The 23,254-nt window shown below is 36.8% G+C and overlaps 1 protein-coding gene across 2 annotated transcripts; it reads left to right on the top strand.

Annotated features, from left to right (window-relative positions):
• Window positions 1-1,805: 1,805 nt before the first annotated feature.
• XRN3 (5'-3' exoribonuclease 3) lies at window positions 1,806-14,329 on the top strand. 2 transcript variants are annotated; one of them, XM_039034019.2, is made up of 24 exons: window positions 1,806-2,157; window positions 2,829-3,034; window positions 3,546-3,648; window positions 3,743-3,819; window positions 4,266-4,457; window positions 4,559-4,678; window positions 4,799-4,861; window positions 5,007-5,153; window positions 5,259-5,423; window positions 6,088-6,165; window positions 6,257-6,343; window positions 7,427-7,747; window positions 7,931-8,026; window positions 8,326-8,421; window positions 8,506-8,576; window positions 11,634-11,762; window positions 11,833-11,909; window positions 11,988-12,028; window positions 12,136-12,210; window positions 12,342-12,499; window positions 12,817-12,921; window positions 13,033-13,108; window positions 13,193-13,296; window positions 13,383-14,329. In XM_039034019.2, the coding sequence occupies exons 2-24, from the start codon at window positions 2,831-2,833 to the stop codon at window positions 14,095-14,097; spliced, it is 3,300 nt and encodes a 1,099-aa protein (XP_038889947.1). In that variant the 5' UTR covers window positions 1,806-2,157; window positions 2,829-2,830; the 3' UTR covers window positions 14,098-14,329. The 2 variants fall into 2 exon arrangements, with proteins under 2 accessions (XP_038889947.1, XP_038889945.1); XM_039034017.2 differs by having other exon boundaries at window positions 1,809-2,157; window positions 12,805-12,921.
• The last annotated feature ends 8,925 nt before the right edge of the window (window positions 14,330-23,254 follow it).

The following is a 23,254-nucleotide window of genomic DNA, read 5'->3' as shown; positions in this document are numbered from 1 at the left end:
GATGTTTTTATTATTTAAGTTTAAGTTGAATTTTAATGAGAATAATTGATGGATTATGAATGGTTATTTTTAATAGAAAAATTGATAATATTCTATTCAAATTTGCACTAAGAAATGTTTGTTTCAATTAAAATTTCATTGGAAAAGTCCATATTTAATTAAAAAAAAAAAAAAAACAAATTAAACCATACCCACGTTTTTCCATCTCCTCACTCTCCTTGAGGCCTAAACCCAAAGCCCAAGATGAGAGTACAAGAATGAGACCCTCCTTAAAAAATGATCAATGTGGGATTCTCAACCAAAAGTTTTTTTTTCTTAACTTGAATTTTCACCCAACAATTATTAATTTTATAAATAAATATATAAACTCAATAAGCAACGAAATGATTTTTTTCTTGTCTCTCTATATTTCTTCATTATTAATTATCCTCTTCACAAAACAAAATAATAAAAATGGGCTTAGGAAAAAGGAGTAGAAACATGCCTGTGGCCGCCAAAAGTCACCCACAAAAACATAAACTAAACTAAATTCACAGCTAAGACCCAAAAAAAAAAAAAAAAAATTAGAATTCATACAACTCACAAGAGAGAAGAAAAGGAGCTAACTTAGATTTCCAAACACCCACGCTCACAAGTCAAGTAACGGCGGCGATAAAGGACAAATTTGATGGCGAATCAACTCAATGTTAGCAATGTTGGCTCTGAAACTTAAGATCGACGACAATGGCTACGGAACTTCAATCAATGGCAAGTAGAGAAAGACGACGAAGCTTGAAAGTCGAAACTTAAATTGAAAAGGAAAGGAAGAGTCGAAAAGATAGATAAGATAGTGTAAAAGAGTAGGGTTAACTTTGAAAAAAATGTTGGGATTTGGTTTGGGCTTTGATCTTAGGCATGGGCCAAATGGATATTAAATAAAATATGACTAGGCCGAATAGATATTAAAAAAAAAAGCATTTACTTATGTGTACAATAACCAATATATATATCTAATGTACATTTGTGTGTGTACACACATATATATACATGTATATATAGTATTATATGAAACAAAAATTAATCGGGATCGAGATTGGGGCCTGAATAGGGACCGGATACCCTGCCTATCACAAAATATTCGGAGATTTCCATATCACAAAATTTACTTAGAATTCAAACTTTAAGGACACGAATTTGTGGATTACCTAAATAAAAAAAAATTTAATCAAACAAATTTAAAAATAGATGTTTGTGATTGAGTTTCAAATGAATGTAGGAATTCAAATTTTCACAAGTCTTAGGAATCGAAATGAGCACACCTATCATATTTGAATAAGAGAAAAAAATCATTAAAGAAATCATTTTTTTAAGAATTAAAGAAATCACCATTGCGACTCAAATATAAAAGATAATGCGATGGAAAAATCTAGGAAAATGATTTTAAATAAAAAATTATTGGCTATATTTGGAAATATAGCAAAATATCACGGTCTATCCGTGATAGACACAAATCTATCAATACCTATCATAGATGATAGAAGTCTATTACTAATAAACAGTGATATTTTACTATATTTATAAATATTTTGATTCATTTTACTATATTTAAAAACATTCCAAAAAATCTAAAACATACACAATTAAATTAAAAATTAAAAATAGCATAGCAATAACATTAAAAACAAATATATTGATGAAATAAAAATATTGATATTGTGTTGCAATAGAAAAAAGAAAAAAGATAATACAAGGAGGCCTATTTAGGGACTAAGTTGTAATTTGAACAAAATTTAAATTTTTGTATATGAAAAAAAAACCTAAACCCTATCGTCGGTCCCTCGTCTTTTTCCCATTCCCACTTCTTTCTTCAGATTTCTTACCGCAGTCTCACGCCAACGCCCCTGACCGGCCCACTAATTTTCTTTCCGCTCCCCTTCTCCGCCGCTCGCCGGCAACCCCTTCACTACCGCCACCGTCTCTTTTCCTTCTTCTTTCCCTATCTCTCTCTCTGCTGCAACCCCACGCCGGCGAGCCACCCCGTGTTCTGCCGCAGTCGCACGACTGCCCACTAACTTCTTTTGCAGCTTCCCGTCGCCGTGGTCCGCTCCAATCTTCCCCTGCTCCCTACATCTTTCAGTCGCTCGCCGTTCAGGTCTTCTAAAGTTTAACCAGCTCAGGGTAAATTTCGAATTAGGTCAATTTTTAATTTTAAATCCTGCCGGCCATTGAAAGCCAATCATATTTATGAAAGATCTTTATGACTCAAGCGATTTTTAAAGTTCCTTTTATGGATTCCAGAATGCTGTTGTTTCTTTTTGGATTCTTTACTGGGAGATTGAGTCGGACTATCCCCTTGGTTGGTTTTCGTAGAAGCATTTACTCGTTGTTTCTTAGTTCCCTTTTTATCTCACCTAGCCATTCACCATGTTACCGTAGCCAAGTTTCTGATGGAATTTGAGCATGGAAAGGAGTGCTCTTACTGGTTTGATGTTTAGTCTGATAGAAAAAACGTTTTCTAGGACAGAGGTGGAGAGGGGGTCGAGCGAATATGTAGGGAATAGGGACTTATAAGAGAAGGGAATTGGGATATAATACACACACACATATGTATATATAATCAAACATGCACTGTATATATATATATATATATATTTCTTGAATGAGAGGTGGATTCTTTAGATTGATCCTTTTCTTTTTATGTTTTGTATATCTTGCCAACAATTTTTGGGTTTTATAAAACGTAATTATTCTCTCAAGAACTCTGTTTTTTCGTCGAGCAAGTCAACTTGCTATTTTACTCTTATTTGTGTCCATTTTTGACAAATCTTCATTACCTTTGTTGTGAGCAGCCATGGGAGTTCCAGCCTTCTATAGATGGTTAGCGGAGAAATATCCTTTGGTGGTTGTGGATGTGATTGAGGAAGAACCAGTGGTAATAGATGGTATTGCCATTCCGGTTGATACAAGCAAACCCAATCCAAACAACCTTGAATTCGATAACCTCTACCTAGACATGAATGGCATTATTCATCCTTGCTTCCATCCTGAAGATAGGGTAAAAATCTGACATATATATTGAGTTCTCTATTTGGCATCATATAAGATATAGTTATGACATTTGTGGTGTTTCATTTTAGATAACATTTTAAATCTGTGGCGGAGAGGTTTAATTTATTGAATTTAGGCAACGTTGTCAGGATCATTTTTTTAAAAATATTTAATGTCAAGGGAGATAACGTAGTTAGTTCAGGTACAACTTGATGAAAAGTTCAAAAAGTTCATTTGTTTGATGTCAAGTCGAGGGACTTATTCCAATAAAATTGGGCTAGTAATCTCACATGCTAGAATAACTGAATAAGTGAACCTACTAATGCTCACTGAGATTTGTTTTAGTTGAAGATTCCAAATCAACTGATATAGTCCACGTATGACTTGATATGAATTGTGCTTTTAGTTTAGGATCATGCCTACTCTCCTCAATAGAAAAGCTTAATACATATGAGATTTCATTCTCATCTAACATTTTTTGTGCATCTTCGCTTGATTGTTTTATTGTGCCTCTGCAGCCTTCTCCAACAACTTTTAGCGAGGTATTTCAATGCATGTTTGATTATATTGATAGGCTTTTTGTCATGGTTCGGCCTAGAAAATTGCTATACATGGCTATAGGTGAGTTCTGAGCTTTATTTAATTATGTTTTGTTGCTTGAAATTGATAAAATGCCTGTTTTTGATATTTATTGCCTGTTGAAATGATTGTGCAGATGGTGTTGCCCCTAGGGCAAAAATGAATCAACAGCGATCTCGACGATTTAGAGCTGCAAAAGATGCAATAGATGCAGTATGTGCTTTTGTTTGCTATTCTCTTCTTCGGTTGAATGGAATACTAGTTAGTAGATGTTGGAGCTACATCCTGTATTTATTTATTTTACAAATAACTGAATTTTTATTAAGAAAAAATGAAAGAATATAAGGGCATACATAAGAGAAAAAGAAAAAGAAACCCACAAAAGAAATGGCCCCCCAGTTGGAGATTTTAGTTTTAACACTTTTGGAGAAATCTCTTTGTATTTTCCAATATTTGAGTGAAATATGTTTTTTTTATATAAAACCTATGGAAGATATTGCTTTTCATTATATCTTTTCCTGCTTTAGTATGATGCATATTGGAAATGTTCAACTATATCAACTTTATGTGTACTATCAACTTTATGTATACGTTTATGTACAGAGAAGAGAATCTCTGGTACGAGTATTTAATAAGTTCTGTTTTCTTCTCTCTCTTAGGCCGCTGAAGAGGCACGATTGAGAGAAGAGTTTGAGAGGGAGGGGCGGAAGCTTCCTCCAAAGCAGGAGTCACAAGTTTTTGATTCCAATGTGATTACTCCTGGAACTGATTTTATGGCAGTTCTGTCCATTGCGTTGCAGTACTATGTTCATCTTAGGCTAAACAATGACCCTGGTTGGAAAAATATCAAGGTACTTTTATAACTTGTGTTCTAAAAATTGTAGTTTTACTGAATAGCGAAAACAGTTTTGCCCTTTGTTGCCCTTATTCACAATACTTTTAAAATGTGAAGGTTATTCTCTCTGATGCCAATGTTCCTGGTGAAGGGGAACACAAAATAATGTCGTATATTCGTCTTCAGAGAAATCTTCCTGGTTTTGATCCCAATACTCGTCACTGCCTGTATGGTTTGGTATATCTTTTTCTCCATGCTTATTTTATGTAATTCACATGCCTCTTGATTTTGTGTGTATGTGTGTGTTTTTATATATGGTTGTTGAATACAGTATATCACTCGATTTTATAATTTCAGGATGCAGATTTGATAATGTTAGCCTTGGCTACCCATGAAGTCCATTTTTCAATTCTGCGTGAGGTTTGTAACTTTCCTTGTATATTTGGCATTTTTGCAAGTGTCACTCCGATCCTGAGGACAAGGCACATGTTCATTATTTAAAATATTTAATTGTGAATTATATTTCATGAGCTACCTACAATAATTGTTTCTTTGTGAACTTCAGATCGTGTTTACTCCTGGACAACAAGAAAAGTGCTTTCTATGTGGCCAGATGGGTCATTTTGCAGCTGACTGTGAGGGTAAAGCCAAGAGAAAGGCTGGAGAGTTTGATGAGAAAAGTGAAGAAGTTGTAGTTAAGAAACCTTACCAGGTAGTATTTTCACTTATTTATTCTTTGTACTTTGGTGAAATAGTAGGACAAATTGTTTATGCTCTATTGTGGTTGTTCACTTTGTGCGGTTCATTTGTTGTGCAGTTTCTCCATATATGGACACTTAGAGAGTACTTGGAACATGAGATGCGTATTCCTAATCCTCCCTTTGAAATCGACATTGAACGCATTGTGGATGATTTTGTGTTTATGTGTTTCTTTGTTGGCAATGACTTTTTACCCCATATGCCTACATTAGAGATTCGGGAGGTAAAGCCCATACTTGGAACTTACCATTTATAAGTTCATGAAGTTTTGTTGACTTTCAAATGGAGTTTATTTCAAGACTCTGGGAACTCTATTGTTGTTTTGTTTTGCGTTTTTCTTTTGTTAAATTGTCTTTTAAATTTTCCTATTATTATTATTTTGCATTCTTGATATCACCTAACTTGTCAGCTTTTAGTTTACTGTAAAGGAAATTTTTAGGGAAGGGAGCGTGAGCATTGTTAGCCTATATTAGGAATGAAAAACAGTGTACAGAGGAATGCTGTTACGAAGGAAGAAAAAATATTGATAGCCTCAAAACTAAAATTATTGATAATCTCAAAACTTGGAACAAAAAAGGAATTATAGGGGAGTATACCATTAAACAAAAGTTATGTTTACAGATGTTTTATTTTATCGTAGGTTGATTATTGTCCGTCCTTTAACCTAAGCTTCAATCAGCTTTTAGTGGATATATGAGCAATACGTTATATATTGCATTTAGACAGATATATCCTAAGAGCTTTAGGTGACTTTTCTTCTTGCAACACATAAATTATAAGTATTCTAATAATCTAAGATTGTTTTAAATTGGCAATTTATGCAAGTTCCTTTTGAAGGTGCAAGTTAGTATGGAGGTATTACTCACTTTTTTGTTCTTTAATTCCAGGGCGCAATTAACTTGCTATTAGCTGTGTATAAGAAGGAATGTAGGGCACTTGGTGGGTATTTGACTGATGGAAGCAAGGTAATTATGTTTTTTTTTTAGTTTTATGCTATAATTTATATTTTCTCAGAGCTCAGGCATGAAATGTGTTTCTATAATTTTTTTCTGTCAGCCAAATTTGCAAAGAGTGGAACATTTTATTCAAGCTGTTGGCAGTTATGAGGATAAAATATTCCAGAAAAGAGCAAGACTGCATCAGGTTCTCTTCTTTTTCATGTATACGTGTTTGGTTACATGTTTTATTCCTTAGGAGTACGTGTCTGTTTCTGTGTGGAGAAAGGTGGGTGGGGGTTTTGAGGTGAGGATCAGGCAGTCTTTTTTCAGAGGCGAGAATTAAGAAACAAAATTCCATCGACAAGATGAAATTACTTGAAAACTTCTGTGAAATTAAAAAAAATGCATTTCAATTAGTTAAGATTTGAGGAGAGTAATTACACAAGGTCTTAAAATTAGCAATTGAAACTTAAAAAAGGAACTTGAATCTGGTTGTTTTGCACACAAGTGCTCTGCTCGAGGCATTTGACTAATAAGATCCGGAAATTCAGGATTCTGCATAAAGGAGAAATTCTTCATATGGTCGCTTGTCCTCAAGTGTGAATCTCATTTTAAAGTCTATAGAAGCAATCCACATCTCTCTGTTGCCTCCCAAGTTTGTATGAGTTGTATGTGCAAGGAAGAATCCGTAAATCATCTATTTCTGGGCTACATTTTGGTTGTGGCTTCTCTGTAATGTCTTTGGAGTGGCTTGGCGACCATGTGGACATCAAAATTGTGCTTCTGGTGATTTTTTTTCAGCGGTGGCTTTTAATGGAAAAGCAAATTGGAGGAATTCTACTAGAGCTCTTCTTTTGCTGCTTTGGGTTGAGAGAATAACAAAGATTTTCTAAATGGGCATTTTTGTGGGGGAGGTTGTACAACATACTGTTCTTGGTCAAAATTATGCAGCAAATTTTCTATTTTCACTGCCTTTGTAATAGATTTTCTTTTACAAATTTTATGTTTTTACCTATTAATTGTGTGCCTCACCAAGAAAATATCCGTTTTCCTCTCTCCCCCCCCTTCTTGTGTATCTCTATGTGAAGGTTGGGTTGGTTTAGGTCAGTTGCATGTTGGGTTACATTTTTTAACAGACTTTTAGTTAATTTGTAGATCACAGTTCACATCTCAGATTGATTGTATCTCCATGTGATATCCTTTCTATTCTCTTACATCTCATATTGATTGTATTTCTATGTGATATACTTTCTACTCTCATACTGTTGGTTATCTTTTATAACCTCAGAAGCAGGCAGATAGAATAAAACGTGAAAAAGGTCAGATAAGAAGAGGAGATGATGCAGAGCCTCAGGTCCTACCATCCCTAGTTGCAGTTACTCGTTTTCATGAATCTCGTCTAGCTTCTGGTCCTTGTCCTTCACCATATGAACAATCAGGAGTGGGAAAAGCCACATCCAGATTATCAGGACTGAACATTAAGAACAAGCAACTATTGGAGTCTCATGGTAGTGGTACCTCTGCTCGGCATAACAAAGTTGCACGTCTGTCATCTGGGGCTTCTATTGGTTCTGCAATCGTTGAAGCAGAAAACACTTTGGAAATGGATGTATGTTTTCTTGCTTCAGGAGATAGTTCATTGTTATTATGACTTCCATTAGCCATTTTTTAGGGCTTATTTCTATGCCTAACCTTTAATTGGTGTGAGCCTTGCTGGCATGGAGTTTTCAGGTAAACCATTGAGAGGATCTGGAATGCTACTTAATATATTTAATTTTTGTCTCTCTTCTAGATCCATGAGAACAAGAAGGAATTGAAGACCAAGCTCAAGGAGGTACTGCGTGAGAAGTCTGATGTTTTCAACTCTAATAATTCAGAAGAAGACAAGGTTTGTATCTAGAAAATATCTTTTTCAGCTTGTCTGCATTTTGTATATATCATAATGTCCTATTTATACTTCTAATTTCCATCTTTTATTGAAGTTTCACTCGCTGGACTTCTACCATTTTAAATTGTTTACATTCTACCTTGCATTGTGATTTGTTTTCGTTTTCCTTTTTCTCCATGCTGCCTTGTTGCTAATGAGTTTGATTTTTTTTTTAATGCAAAAAGTTTAATCATAGTTGTATCGTATGATAATCGATGTGTTAAGCTCATCTCATAAGCTGAATGAATGTTGGCGGTCAGATTAAATTAGGCATACCTGGGTGGAGAGAGAGGTATTATAATGAAAAGTTTTCTGCAAATACTCCAGAGGAACTTGATGACATACGAAATGATGTTGTAAGTTAATTTACGTGAATTACTGGTGATTTTTTTAATTATTTTTATCTGCTGGAATTGTAGGCTAATTTTTTGTTCTGTCAGGTTTTGAGATACACAGAAGGCCTATGTTGGGTTATGCACTATTATTATGAAGGTGTATGTTCTTGGCAATGGTGAGGTTTTAATCTCGTTTCTGCACCGTATTGTCTTTTATTTATCATGTTATTGCTTAATTTATCTAAGATAAGTGGACGTCCTCTAAATGAAAATTTATCTTCAAAGGAAGATAACTTTATTTCGAATATTTTGTCATTTATTTTTTGAATTTATTCTTAACATATTTATCTCCAATTCTTCCATACTAACACTTACTAACACTGTATCAAGAAAAAAATGTTTTGAAAAAAAATCCACTAAATAGGTATTTACTGAATCCATTTGATTTTGGACATCTGAAAATATCTGTAATGGAGTGGTGCTGACTAAGTAAATGTATTTATTTATTTTTTTCTGATTCTTGAAAAAATAAGAAAGCCTCATTCACGGTTCTCAACATAAGTTCCCATGTCACTTGACTTATGAAAAGATGCTCTTCCCTCTCTCCTATCTCCTCTATCCTAGCCGTCCTCCCTGCCTTCACGAGTTTTCTTTTTCCAGTCATTTAAGGGGAATGTTGGGAAGAGAGAAGGTATGCTTCACTGTAGATAGAAAAACCTTTTCTGTAGAAGTCTCAGAGTTCGGATCACTGAAGCTTCTAGGGACAAGTCCTTTACTCTCTCTTAAGAAAGAATTCCTCTCTTGGTTACGGTGATCCTTCTAGGGACAAGTTCTTTACTCTCTCTTAAGAAAGAATTCCTCTCTTGGTTGCACACTACTTTTTCTTCTTTGATAGAGTCACCTTTGAACCAAAAGTTCTTCAGAAAGTCTAGACTGATTGAATATGATCTTTGGGTGGAGAAAATCTCTAATTGGAAAGGATATTTTGCAAAAATCACCAAGCTTGGAGTTAAATGAAGGGTTAAACAAACTTATCTTACCCGTTGACAACAAAGTTGGTTGGAAAGGCTTCTCTCTTCTTAATGGTCCACAAACACAACCCACCATCAAACAACAGACCAACCCACATCTTTATCTTACAAAGATGCCTTCCATAAATACAAGAAGTCTTGTGAACAACCAAAAGCACCCTCTTGTTTGACAGATAGCACTTTACCTTCATCTCCTCCTCGATCTAGTGAGCTTGCAGCCTTCTACCCTGATACAACCACCATCATCATCCGATAGAACTTCCATGACGATTGGTTTGAAATTCTTAGGGCTTTGCAAAAGGAATTATCTGAGTTTGGCTCCATTAGCCCTCTACAGCCCAACAAGGCCATCTTAGCAGTTGAAAATAAGGATCAAGGTTTGATTTTAAGCAGTATCATGACTGGTATAAGGTTGGCTCTTTCATGGTGAAATTTGAGCCATGGAACATTGAGGCATACCGCAAAGATCACAAGGTGCCCTCATATGGGGGATGGATAAAAGTTAGAGTTCTCCCTGTTGATAGGTGGTTCGTTGAGTCCTTCAATTTTATTGATCTTTGTGGGGGGGGTTTTCGGAAGTGGCAAAGGAAATCTTATTCCATATGAACGTGATGGAAGCTTGTTTGAAAGTGAAGAAAAACCATGGGTTTTTACCGGCCATTATCCATCTTCCTTCATCGTCCACATTGACCCATTTTTTGAAGCTTTACCTCACATTAGGTACATTGTCGAGAAGCATGGGGTGATTCCATGGCTGGTGCGTGAACAACCGAGCATGGAAGCCCCTTCTCTCCCCCTGCACAAAGGACAAATTCTTCCAATCTCACTGGGGCCACTGCTGTACAAAAGTACCGTGGAGAAGCCAACCAACCACCTACTTCTGTCCTTTTATCATCCACTATTTCTCCTTCAGATTTGGAGATCCTCTACACACCAGCCAATATTAGACCACGCCAAGGCCTTTACCAAACATGTGCTCACTGACACTTTTGCTGGAATTTGCCAACCTTTCTCGGATCTAACCCATCCCTCCCCATCAGCTGTAGCATCTGTTCTTTGTGCCTCCCTTAAGCAACCCTCTCCATCCGATTTCCATAGCTCTCCATCTGTTAAAGTATCTTCCATTCTTTAAATAACTTCTCTGCCCAACAAAACAGCTCATTTTTCTTCTCCGATCATCCGAAAATCCTTCCTCTTCCACTTCCAACCTTAACATCACAAGTTCCACCAATAGCTTTCTTCCCTCTTCTACCAAAACCCACTATCTTTCGCCCTGGTACCAATGAATCCAAGGCCATCATTGCTTTGCCATTGGACACCGACACGATGCCTATCTATCTAGCCTCATTCCTACTGCGCCGGTTTCTCCCTATCCCTCTTCCATCTATGATCATATGTGAGACGAATGGAACTATTTTATCCCTCCAGCTATTGCCAGTTCTTTCAACCTTGCTCCATATTTGATGGCATTGGCTTCATGGTTTAGAGATCTTGGTCTTTCCATAAAGGCGATCCTAACTAAAAGGCAGCACCCCAACCGGTTTTCAGCTAAGGAAAAAAGAGGCTCGAGAGAATTATGAAATCACAAAAAGCTCTATTTCATATGACAAAAATGCAAAAGCATTGTTTAGAGAGGGGTCTTAATCAGCATGACATCAGATTGTTGTGAGACCACATTTTTTGTTTTTGTTTTGGGATGCCGGTTCTGTTTATTGATGGTTCTCTTTCATCATAGATGGGCTTCTTGAAGTTTGATCTTTATCGTATTTGATGTGCACCTTCCACAAGGATCTTGGTGCTGGTTTGTTTTTGGGTCCAGTCTACTTTATTTGTTTCTTATCTTTTATTGATTGGCTTGTACATTTTTATCTCTCCTTCCCTTGGTCTCCTTTCGTATATTTTTCAATCTTTGTTTTTGCTTTTGTATATATTTGGGTGTTCTCCCTTTTGGGTTTATCCATCTGTACTCCTTGGATATCTTAGTCATTAATGAAATGTTTCTTATCCCCCCCCCCCCCCCCCCCCACACACACACACACACACACACACACAAAAAAAAAAAAAAAAGAAAAAATCATAAGCTCCCATGTGCCTTTATTGTAATCTCATTTTCGTATTTGTAACGGGGTACTAAATGTATTTATTTTTTCTTATTCTTGTGATGTTCATGTTGTTGCTTACTTTTGTCATTTTCTTCCTCAGGTTTTATCCATATCACTATGCACCATTTGCTTCCGATCTCAAAGGTCTTGGTGAGCTGAATATATCATTCAATTTAGGCACTCCCTTCAAGCCATTTAATCAACTACTGGGTGTCTTCCCTGCTGCTAGGTCTGAATTTTTCTCTCTAAAAAATGGTATTTCCTTTTATCAGAGGGTTCTTACATTGAACTTTTTGCAGTGCGCACGCCCTCCCTGAGCAGTATCGGAAATTGATGACCGATCAGAACTCGCCTATTATTGACTTCTATCCTACAGGTACAACATGTGGTTAAAAATGTCTGCTTTATGGTTATCAAGTTTTATCCCCCCTCTAACTCTGGTTTGATGTGTCAGATTTTGAAGTGGATATGAATGGTAAACGGTATTCCTGGCAGGTTGGTTGCTTTCACCCGTTATTTTATTCTTTAATTTGATGAATGGGCTTTATAATTATGTTGTGTGTTATTGCTTCTTTTTATAATTTATACCAACTATTCTGCAGGGGATTGCAAAATTGCCTTTTATTGATGAAACCCGCCTTCTTGCAGAGGTTGAAAAAGTTGAGCATACGTTGACGGTATGTTACTATCTTGTGGTTCACACGTGCATTGCCTTTTTTGCTTTATTGTATTTTCCTCCTTGATGAGGTGTAGACTGTAGATGATACTTGTTACTCTTTGAATAATTGAAGGTCTTACATTTCTGCAGGAAGAAGAAGCGCGAAGAAACAGTGTGATGTTTGACATGCTTTTTGTTACATCTTCTCACCCACTCTCTGTTAGTATATACTCGCTTGACAACCGCTGTAAGCAGTTGGCAGAAAGAGATCGTACTGAGGTCAAGGAGAAGATAAACCCTGAACATAGGTTTGTATCATGTAAAAATCTTTTATTTGTGAGCATATTTATACAATCATGATGGGCATAATCCCATCGTCCTGACTCGTGTATTTTCGAATTCATCAAATCTGATAAACTTTGATATGATAGCTGAGTCAGAGTGTTAACTTTAAGATGATGCTTTAATTGTATGGTTTATTTTGATGGATTTTCTGGACTTCAGTTTGGTCTCTAGGAAATGTCGTTTACGTCCTCTCCAAACTTTGTTGACAATCAAGTGCTTGGTAGTAGTTGTTATGTTCTGTTTAAAACTTAATTCTGATTTGATTTAGGGTTAACTGCAGTGAAGGAATGAATGGTTATCTCTCTCCATGTTTGGGAGAGCTCTGCCCTCCTATATTCAGGTCTCCAGTTGAGGGCTTGGAGGATATTATAGACAACCAAGTCATGTAAGAGTTTAGCACCATATCCAAATTCGACGTTTGATGAAACAAAAAATACTGATCACGGCGTCTTTCTTTTCTTTTCTTTTCTTTTCTTCACCCACCCCCAAAATCTAGATGTGCTATATATCGACTTCCAGATGCACACAAGCATATCACCCAACCGCCTGCTGGAGTGAACTTTCCTCCTAAGGTACTTTATTCTTTTAGCTTTTACTGACGTCAACACACCCAGTATCTTCCTGTTGTTTAATTCACATGACATTGTCTTGAACAGGTTGTGAGCATGGGTGACCTGAAACCTGAACCCGTTTTATGGCATGAAGATAATGGGAGGAGGCATCATCATCAAGACAATGGAAGATACAATGAGAATGGAAGGTAGGGGATGCACAGTACAGAAACTGGAAGTCGTATTCCGAAACTATATTTCTTTTGGTGAGTGTTCATATTCTGTTTTTTTCCAGGCCAAATCCTCCTGGAGCGATTTCAGGTCGACAACTAGGGGATGCAGCACATAGACTTGTTGTTAACAGCTTGCAGGTTAGGGGGGGAGATCGCACAGGTCATGGTCATAACAATTGGCAGGCACCCCCGCTCCCCCATACAGCGCAACCCTACATCCCTGGCCAACCTCCTCCACATCCACATATAGATTATAGATCAGGAGATCGAGCAGTAGACTATAGAATGCCACCAGGTGCCAGACCGAACTACTCCCAAGGTCATCACAACACAACACGCAGCCACCAAGATCAAAGGTACCATCAGCCACTCCCAAGCCACCACCACCGCGACATGAGACCTCATTCCCAACACTACAATAGTAGAGCAGCACACAATCAAGTGAGTTCCCAACATTATAGTGAGAATCCTGAAGCTTATTACCCATCGGCATCAACATCGTGGCGAGGCCACAGTGATGTGCCTCCCTATCCTCATAATAGACCTTCATCACACCATCCTCCAACTTATCAAAGTGGTTACAATTACAACCAACTGACTGCCGGTCCGGGGAGTAGTCAGCAACATCACGGTGGTGTGTGGCAGCCTCCACCAGCCAACCATGGCGCCCTGCATCACCAATATGGAAATAAGTATTCAGCGCTTGATAGAAGAGGAAACGGGAGACCACCTTCTTCAGCACCACATTCCCATGGCCGCAGGCAAAAACCATACTAAGATCAAAATTCATTCTTGTACGTCTAATCTATTACTTTTCTTATTATTTTAGCCCACCACTCACACATTCCTTTACCCGCATAAGGAAATTGTTGTACAATATTATAAGACCCTTTTTTATATTAGTTCATGTGTCTTGTAATAATTAAAAAAATGTCGTTTTGTAACATAAAAATGTGGGAATTTTTGGGTCTTTTTTTAATCCTACAAGAAGATTCATAATTTCTGCCAACCTAGTGAGAATTAGGAACTCTCATCACTTGTGATTTAGCTTTACGATTATGTTGTTATTTAGTTAATGACAATTATTAAAAATTTCAAAACATTAGTCGTAAAGTACAGCTAAGTTGTCAGGGTTTAGGGTTGTTGCAAGAGCGAAGTTAAAAAATTTTCCAAACACAAATGTGACCATAATTTGTTTATCATGGTTCCATTTAATAACCATGGGATGTTTTTTATTTTTGAAAATTATGTTTCAAACAACTTCATCGTGATTTTATTTATTTCTTATTTAGGCATTGAATTAAAATATGATGTTTAGAGTTTTTATATGTTTGTGGAGTTCATATGTTTGTGTTTGGGGTGTTGAGTTATTTTATCTGAGTTTATGTCTATGTTTGTAGTGCTTTAAATTCTAAATAATCTGTTTTTATGATTTGTATTTTTGTTTTGAATTTTTTTATTCAATAATTATATCCATCTTTGTTTTGATCTATATCTTTGTTTCAATAAAATATAGATCGTAATTTTTTTAGTTTTTCTTTTTTTCTTTATTTTTTGAATGAACTACAATTAACACATTATATTTTTTTGCTAGAATATGGTTAAATAAAATATGAAATCAAAGAGAAATATAAACTTTTAATTCCTAGATTTTTTTCATGAATTTCATCATCATATTTTTTCCTATTGTTGCTCTTATTTTTCTCCGTCATGATTTTTTTAATTGAATCTCTCTCATCATCTTAGCAGCTAATGAAAAGTCATCACATTTTTTTAATAATTTCACTTTCATTTCTTTTTAAAATTTTTAGGATCATTAGAGAACTAATCTCCACTTTTCCCTAATTCTTGTCAAAAAAATATTCTAGAAGAAAAATCTCCATATTATGGTTTTTTTTGTTATTTGTTACATACTTTTCAACTACATACATATTTTTAAAAATATTCTTAACATTAATTTGATATATGAATTTAATTAAATAAAAATATATTTGACTATTTTTGACATATAAATATTGCACTTAACTTAGATAAAATATCATTATTTATATAATCAATAACCATACAACATATTTTACTAGTTATTGGTCTTATAGTTGTTGGAGGTGGTTGTCGAAGTTGACTATCGAAGATGATTTTGATCGGAATTTGTAGTTGAAGGTGGCTGTTGGAGCCCAAAGTTGGTTGCATGAAAGAGGTATTGGAGTTGGCCGTTAAAGTTTGTTGTTGGAGTACGGAGTTGGTAGTGCGAAGGTGGTTGTTGAAGATGATTTTTTGGTAGAGTTTGTAGTTGGAAGTGGTTGAAGGAGACTGAAGTTGGTAGCACGAAGGTGGTATTGGAGTTGGTCGTCGGAGTTTGTCATCGGAGGTGGTTGTTGGAGCTTAGAATTGGTCGCACAAGGGTGGTCGTTGAAGTTGATCATCGAAGGTGATTTTCACTGAAGTATGGAGTCAGAGGTGGTTGTTGAAGCTTAGAATTGGTCGCACGAAGATGGTTGTCGGAGTCGGTCATCAGAGTCTGTTGTTGGAAGTGGTTGTCGAAGTCTGGAATTGGTTGTCGGAGTTGGTCACGCAAAGATGATCATTGTAGTTATCATCGAAGATGGTTGTCAGAGCTCGAAGTTGATTCCCGGAGTGTGACAACAGTAGTCACCAACAATGACCGATGGGTGGAGCCATTGAAAACATTGTAAGAAGGGAGAGTTGAGGTGAGTTGGGGTGAGTTGGTAAAATATATCAACTTAATGACATCAAGTTGATTTACCAACTCAACTCAACTCATGTTGGTAAACCAAATACCCCCTCAATATCTTACCAAATTTAAAAGATAAAAGCTACTGTTTTTAACTTAAAAAGTTGGCTTGGTTTTTCAGAACAATTTTAAGAAATAGGTAACAAATAAAGAAATCTATAGGTGAAAGTAATGTTCATAAGCTTAATTATCATAAAGCAAAACAAAAAATGATTATCAAATGATTTCCAAATGAGATCTAAATTATTAATTTAGTATTAAGAAGGTTTAAAAATCATTTTTGATCCCTAAATTTTGTATTTTCAATTTTGTAATAAGTTAGTCCATGTACTTCCATATGTTACAATTTAGAGCTTGGTACTTCAAATTTGTAGCAATTTAACCTGTCACAAAAAAGTTATCAAAATAAAATATTGATTTTTACGATTTAATAATTTAGACTTTATATTAATAAAAAGGTTTAAAAATCATTTTTACATTTGAGATGCATACGAGCTCTGGACACGGGCGAATGAAAAGACCCGAGCGTACATCTTGGCACCCCTTAACGACGTTTTGGCTAAGAAACATGAGCCCATGATCACTACATGCGAGATCATAGAGTCCTTGAGGGTTATGTTTGGACAACCGTCCACGCAGCTCAGGCATGACGCTCTGAAGTACATCTTCAACTCACGGATGAAGGGAGAAACATCTGTTCCAGAACATGTTCTCAATATGATGATCCATTTCAACATGGCAAAGATGAATGGGTAGAGCATCGATGAGGCCAGCTAGGTTAGCATTATTCTGGAGTCGTTACCAGAAAGCTTCCTTCATTTTGTAAGCAACGCTGTTCTGAACAGGGTTGATTACAACCTTACAACTCTATTAAATGTGTTGTAAACTTTCCAATCTTTGCTGAAAAGCAAGGAGAAGAAGGTTGGTGAGGTAAATGTTGCCTCATCTTCCAAAAAGTTCCATAAAGGTTCGACCTTAGGAACTAAGACTACACCTTCTTCTTCCAGCACCAGCCAGTGGAAAAAGAAGAAGGGTCGTAAGGGGAAGGCGTCTCCTAACCCATAACCTACTGTTCCACGGGGTAGGTAACCAGTGAGAGTTGAAAAGGGAAAGTGTTTCCATTGCAACCAGGACGGGCACTGGAAGCGAAACTGCCCACGTTATTTAGCTGAGAAGAAAAAGGCCAAATAAGGTAAATATAATTTACTAGTTTTGGAAACTTGTTTAATGGAGAATGATGATTCTACCTGAATTATTAACTCTGGAGCCACTAACCATGTTTGTTTTTCATTTCAGGGAATTAGTTCCTAGAGGCAGCTTGATACTGGTGAGATGACGATGCGAGTTAGAACCGAGCACGTCGTCTCAGTTGTGGCAGTTTGAGGTCTCCGATTGACTTTACAGAATAGATTTATCATTCTGATCGATGTTTATGTAGTTCCCACGTTAAAGATGAAGTTAATTTCTGTAAAGTCTTTGCTCGAATGTAATTATACACTTAATTTTTCAGTTAATAAAGTGTTTATTTTGAAAAATGGTGTTGATATATATTCGGCTAAACTGGAAAATAATTTTTATATGCTAAGGCCGTTAGCAACAAATTCCCTCCATAACATAGAGATGTTTAACATTGCCACAACTCAAAACAAACGACTTAAAGTTTCTCCTAAAGAAAATACCCAACTTTGATACCTACGTTTAAGGCACATTAATCTCAATAGGATTAAGAGGTTAGTGAAGAATGGACTTCTAAGCGAGTTTACGTGTGTGCAAGTCATGACTTGAAGGCAAAATGACTAAAGTTATAGGGCCAAAGAGCCTTTAGAGTTAATGCATTCAAACTTTTGTGGTTCGATGAATGTGCGAGCCAGGAGAGGCTATGAATACTACATCACTCTTACTGATGATTATTCAAGGTATGGGTACGTTTATTTAATACAATATAAGTCTGAGTCTTTTGAAAAGTTCAAAGAGTTCAAGGATGAAGTTGAAAATGCATTAAGTAAAACGATTAAAACGCTTCGATTCGATTGAGGTGGAGAGTTTTTGGATTATGAATTCCAGAACTATATGATAAAACATGGAATAATTTCCGAACTCTCAGCATCTGGTACACCTTAACAAAATAGTGTATCAGAGAGGAGAAATCGAACCTTGTTGGACATCGTCCGGTCGATGATGAGTTATGCTTCCTTACCGGACTTTTTGGGGTTTTGCAGTAGAGATTACAGCTTATATCCTGAATTGCATTCTCTCCAAGAGTGTTTCCAGAACACCTTTGGAGTTGTGGAATGGTCATAAAGCTAGTTTACGTCGTTTTCACATATGAGGTTGTCCAGCACATGTGCTTGAGGCTAATCCTAAGAGACTGGAACCACCTTCAAGGCTATGCTATTTGTAGGCTACCCCAAAACGAGGGGGTTATTTTTATCATCCTAAAGAAAACAAAGTGTTTGTATCAAAAAATGCTACTTTTCTTGAAGAGGATCATATAAGGATCACAAACCTAGAAGCAAAATTGTGTGGAATGAGCTTTCCAAAGAAACTACTGAATCTTCAATAGAGTTGTTGAAGAACCTACTACCTTAACAAGAGTTGTTGACGTAGGTTCATCTAGTAGGTCAGATCCACCTCAAGTGTTGAGGGAACCTCGACGTAGTGGGAGGGTTGCAAGCCCATCTATTTTCTATATAGGTTTAACTGAAATCCTAGCTATGGTAACTGATGGTGAGGTTGAGGATCCGTTGTCTTACAAGAAGGCAATGGAGGATGTTGACAGAGATGAATGGGTCAAAGCCACGGATCTCGAAATGGAGTCTATGTACTTCAATTCAGTTTGGGATCTTGTAGATCAACCTGATGGGGTTAAACCTGTAGGTTGTAAATGGATCTACAAGAGGATACAGGGTACCAATGGGAAGGTGCAAACCTTCAAGGCTAGACCGGTGGCAAAGGGTTATACCCAAGTAAAGGGAGTCGACTATGAGGAGACTTTCTCGTCTGTTGCCATGCTAAAGTTTATTTGCATCCTACTATGCATTGCCTCATATTATGACTATGATGTTGGGGTTGATGCCCTAAAGTCTCGTGTCCTGTAGTTTGAAAATAGTTTGTACAAACGCTTGTGATGTATAATATATGATATTTTACTTCACTTCTTGATTTTGTTCAGTTGAATGTTTTATTTGCTTTACCACAAATAAATAAAGTAAAATCCTTGGTTGTCTTTATGTAACTTAAGCATATATGTGGTGACATACAAGTGGATCATGTCTTAAGTGATTACCAAAATGGTCTGTAGTATATGGATATAGGAGGGAAACCTTATCCTGGTAACGCTACGGATGCGGCTCGCTTTGTGGAATAGTTACAAGTATTGTGACTTGTCACAGATGTTTGATCCTGATCATTCGTGTAGGGGACATGCGAGCGAGCGTCCTATATAAAGAATTTGTATAAGACCTGACCACGAAGTGTTAACGTCTCGTTATATAACTCCGTTCATGACAGAGACTTCACTTCACGAGGATGACCATAGGTAACATGACCTCAATCTTGAGTGAGTTGAGAACTCCTACCATTGAGGGCGTTCTTTTGATTTGCATGGGTGTGAGTGGCCAGGCCGCCGACTCAAACCTACCACTTGGAGATTCGTCTGATTTAGGAGCTAGGAACTCAGCTACACAAGATAGAATTCACTCATTCCTCGAAGCATGGGTAAGTAAATAGATAGCTCCCTTAAAGGTTGATTCCAGGACTTGAACGATATGATACCACACACCTTCTCTTGGCCCGAGAGGTGTTCACATATAGTTGGACTATGTTGTATTGTTCATTAGAGAGATCAGTGGTACTTAAGGAGTGAGATGTAACATACAGAGGCAAAACGGTAAATTGGCTCAGTTGTACTTATGAGCATCTGTGAAGGGTTATCGTACTCATGATTGGTTATATCCAATGGGTACAGAAATATATCTGTGGTAAGAAGAGTTCAGCTGTCGGTCTTTAGTGGAATGCCTGACAGTTAACGGATGGTGGATCTTGTGGCTAAAGAGTTTAGTCAGCTATTCACGTACCATTGAAGCTTCGAGCCATAGGTCCATAAGATCCCCTTGGTTGCTTGGATAAAAGTTGAGAATCAGTTTTTGGGTCAGTTTGAAATATTCAAATTGATAAGAGGGAATTCAATTATATATGATATAATTGGACTGGTTAATTATATATTATAGAATTGGCTAAATGTATGAGATATATTATTTTGGAGGAAACTGGATATAAATATGATTTACATCAAGTAGAGGAGAAACACTATAGTTGATATATGATATTGAACTATAGGTTAAGAATATAATATGATTATATTCATTAATTAATTAATTAGGCGGTTATGAGATAATTGGCCGAGTTTTCTCCGGATTCGTGCGAAAGTGGGAAGTTGAATTCAGTTATTGTAACTGAAGAATAAAAATGAAAATTGTTTTTATTTTACTTGATATACATGAAAGAGACATGCAAAATTGCTCATGGTGTAAAAGTATGATCGCTTTGCGTTGAGAGCCTATACAATAGAGCCTACTTTTAACGCGACTATTGATGAATGATCTTATGCGATGATGATATGTGATACTACTTCTAGATATGAGTTAATTAACAATGTTCTTGTAGTATGCTATGCGTTGTCACAAGTTTTCTTGCGTTGAAACCAAGTATAATTTCATCGCAAGTTTCTCGGTGTGATCCGAGGGCGAACATAGGGACTGTTTAAGGTTATTGCGTTATGCTTGTGATACATGCGACCAGGGGTTTTTCAAATTATAAAAGAGTTTTGTGTACAAGAAAATAAACATGCGATAAAATAAAGTAAAGCGGTAAAGATGCATTGATAAAATAAATTGCGATAAAGTAAATTGCATTAAAGTAAATCTAAGCTAAGATGATACAAGATACAGGATTCATGATACAAGATATTGAGGTCAAGGCTAGCCATGAAGATTATGCAAAGGTCATGTAATGCGGTGACAAGTCTTATGTACGAAGCAGAAATAGAAAAGATAACTAATATAAACAACGCAAGTCCCTTAATTGCGTTAAAGCTATAAGTACTGTTCTGCTTTTCCCTTGCGTACACCTCTCGGTGATCGGCCACGCTCCCACATCTCTGTGGTGAAATAAGGACAAACGTAATGAACGCAAGGTTGCTTCCATCTCTGGAAGTATTATTCGCTTTAGTTAACGCATTCTTCTAACCTTCTCTCGACAGATCGGAATGACATCTTCACTTTTGCTCTCACAGGTGAAGATGCCGTCTAGCATGCCTTAGCTAAACACATTTATCTCTTTAGCGCACATTAAGTTACTCGTTTAATCCATATTAATTACCAAGGTATTAAGAAGACTTTATAAAGAAAGCGATAAACAGAGGAACAGAAATAAGCAGAAAAGGGGATATGAAATTGATCAAGACATTCAATATTTCTATTCAGCATCTGATACATGATTTGTGAATGAAGAGATGAAGAGGATGAAATACAGTGATGAATAGAGTTAGAAACAAATACAAATAAGCGCTAACGTCTTAGTGTCGATCTGGATGGAGATTTTCTTGCCAATGTGGATGGAGTGAATGGATGGATAAGCTTCCCTCTCAGGCTTGCTCAACCGGTAGCAGAGATCTAAGCACAAAGCTTCACAGCGGGGATTTGGCAGATTTGCACTGAGACTCACCTCTCGACCTTGTCTCTTCTCTTCCCGGATTTTTTTCGATCAGTACTCAGCTCAACCTTTCTCTCAATAATCCATCAACAATTGCCCTCGTATCAAGTATATCTTCTCTGAATTCTATGGGGGTATTTATAGGTGAAAAGCTTTGACTCTCTGACTTGTGGACCCCATTTCTTGTTATGGAAATTCCGAATATGGAGGAAGAAATATTCCTTCTGTTATGCAATTAGACCGTCAAATCTGCACAACGGTTAGTTGTACACGTGTCGCAATCCTTTGCGTTTGCGTTGCTCAGCTACATCTTTCGATCGGTTGCTTACATGCTGTGTTGTTTTTATTACCGCATGCGGTTGAAACTTAGCTTGGGATCGACTGTCGCATTGCGCCGTCTCTTCATTGTTGATTGACGGGCGCAATGTGACATAGATGCGTTAATCCTCCTTTATTGAGCCATGAGCGCAAGCGGTGACTTGGTTTTCCTGCAAAACAGAGTAAAAGTATCCTTTTCTACCATCTTGACGATGTTAGTGGGTGTAATTGCGATAATTTATAATTTTCGCATTTCTTAGCTAATTTTCATACAATCAACGCATATTCCTTCACTTTTGGCTGCAATATCTATATAAGGCAGCATAAATAACTTGTACTTCTACAAGTTATCACCTACTTACCTAAACGATCGCACACCCGCGTACTAAACGGTTGCCCGCATTTTCTAAACGATCACTTAGCACGCCGAGCTGAACTAAACGATCACTTACTTTTTGATAGACGATCATTTAGTATTTACTACACGATCGTGTACCTCGACCTAAATGACAAGCACTCGACTATACGATAGTCTTCTCCTTTCTCCCACTTGCTTGTTCATTTTACACAATCACTTTTCCTCCTTCCCTGTACCAATTCCATCAAAGTCCACCCTTTGGATTCTCACTCTGAGAATACTGAGGGCTTCGAGTGGTGGTGTCGTCCTCGGTTGCTATTTGTTCGTACGCTGCTGATCGTGTAGACGACCGTGGTACTGTTAGGTGTCTGCTTTCTGGACGATAAGGAGCGTGAGGAGTTCTCTTCCGCTGGACCAAGTTCGATTGAAGGAAGTATTCAACTGGTATGTTTTCTCGATCTTTTGTATTTATTTGTTACAGCATGCCAGTAATTAGTGTTTACAATGCATATCTATTTGTTAGATTGTATGTGTGGTAATTCTGTCACAATGAAATCGAAAAGATCCGCTTCCGCTTATAGGCATTCTTGTTTAAGAGTTCCTTCAATTGGTATTAGAGCCTAGTACAAGAATTTCAATTGGGTTTTTGATATTCCAATTTCATTGATGCAAATAATTGAATATACATCCTTGGTGGGTGCATATTTACTCTCTGTTTAATTGAATCGCTGTGGATGTGTGGATTAATGGAGTTTTCTGGGATGAAACCTCGGTTTGATTAATTCTTTTACATT

This window comes from Benincasa hispida, chromosome 6 (assembly GCF_027475165.1).
Source record: "Benincasa hispida cultivar pf3 chromosome 6, pf3_genome.v1.1, whole genome shotgun sequence".
Taxonomy (NCBI): domain Eukaryota; kingdom Viridiplantae; phylum Streptophyta; class Magnoliopsida; order Cucurbitales; family Cucurbitaceae; genus Benincasa; species Benincasa hispida.
Note: the sequence above shows the minus strand (reverse complement) of the source record. Positions and strands in the feature narration are given on the sequence as shown.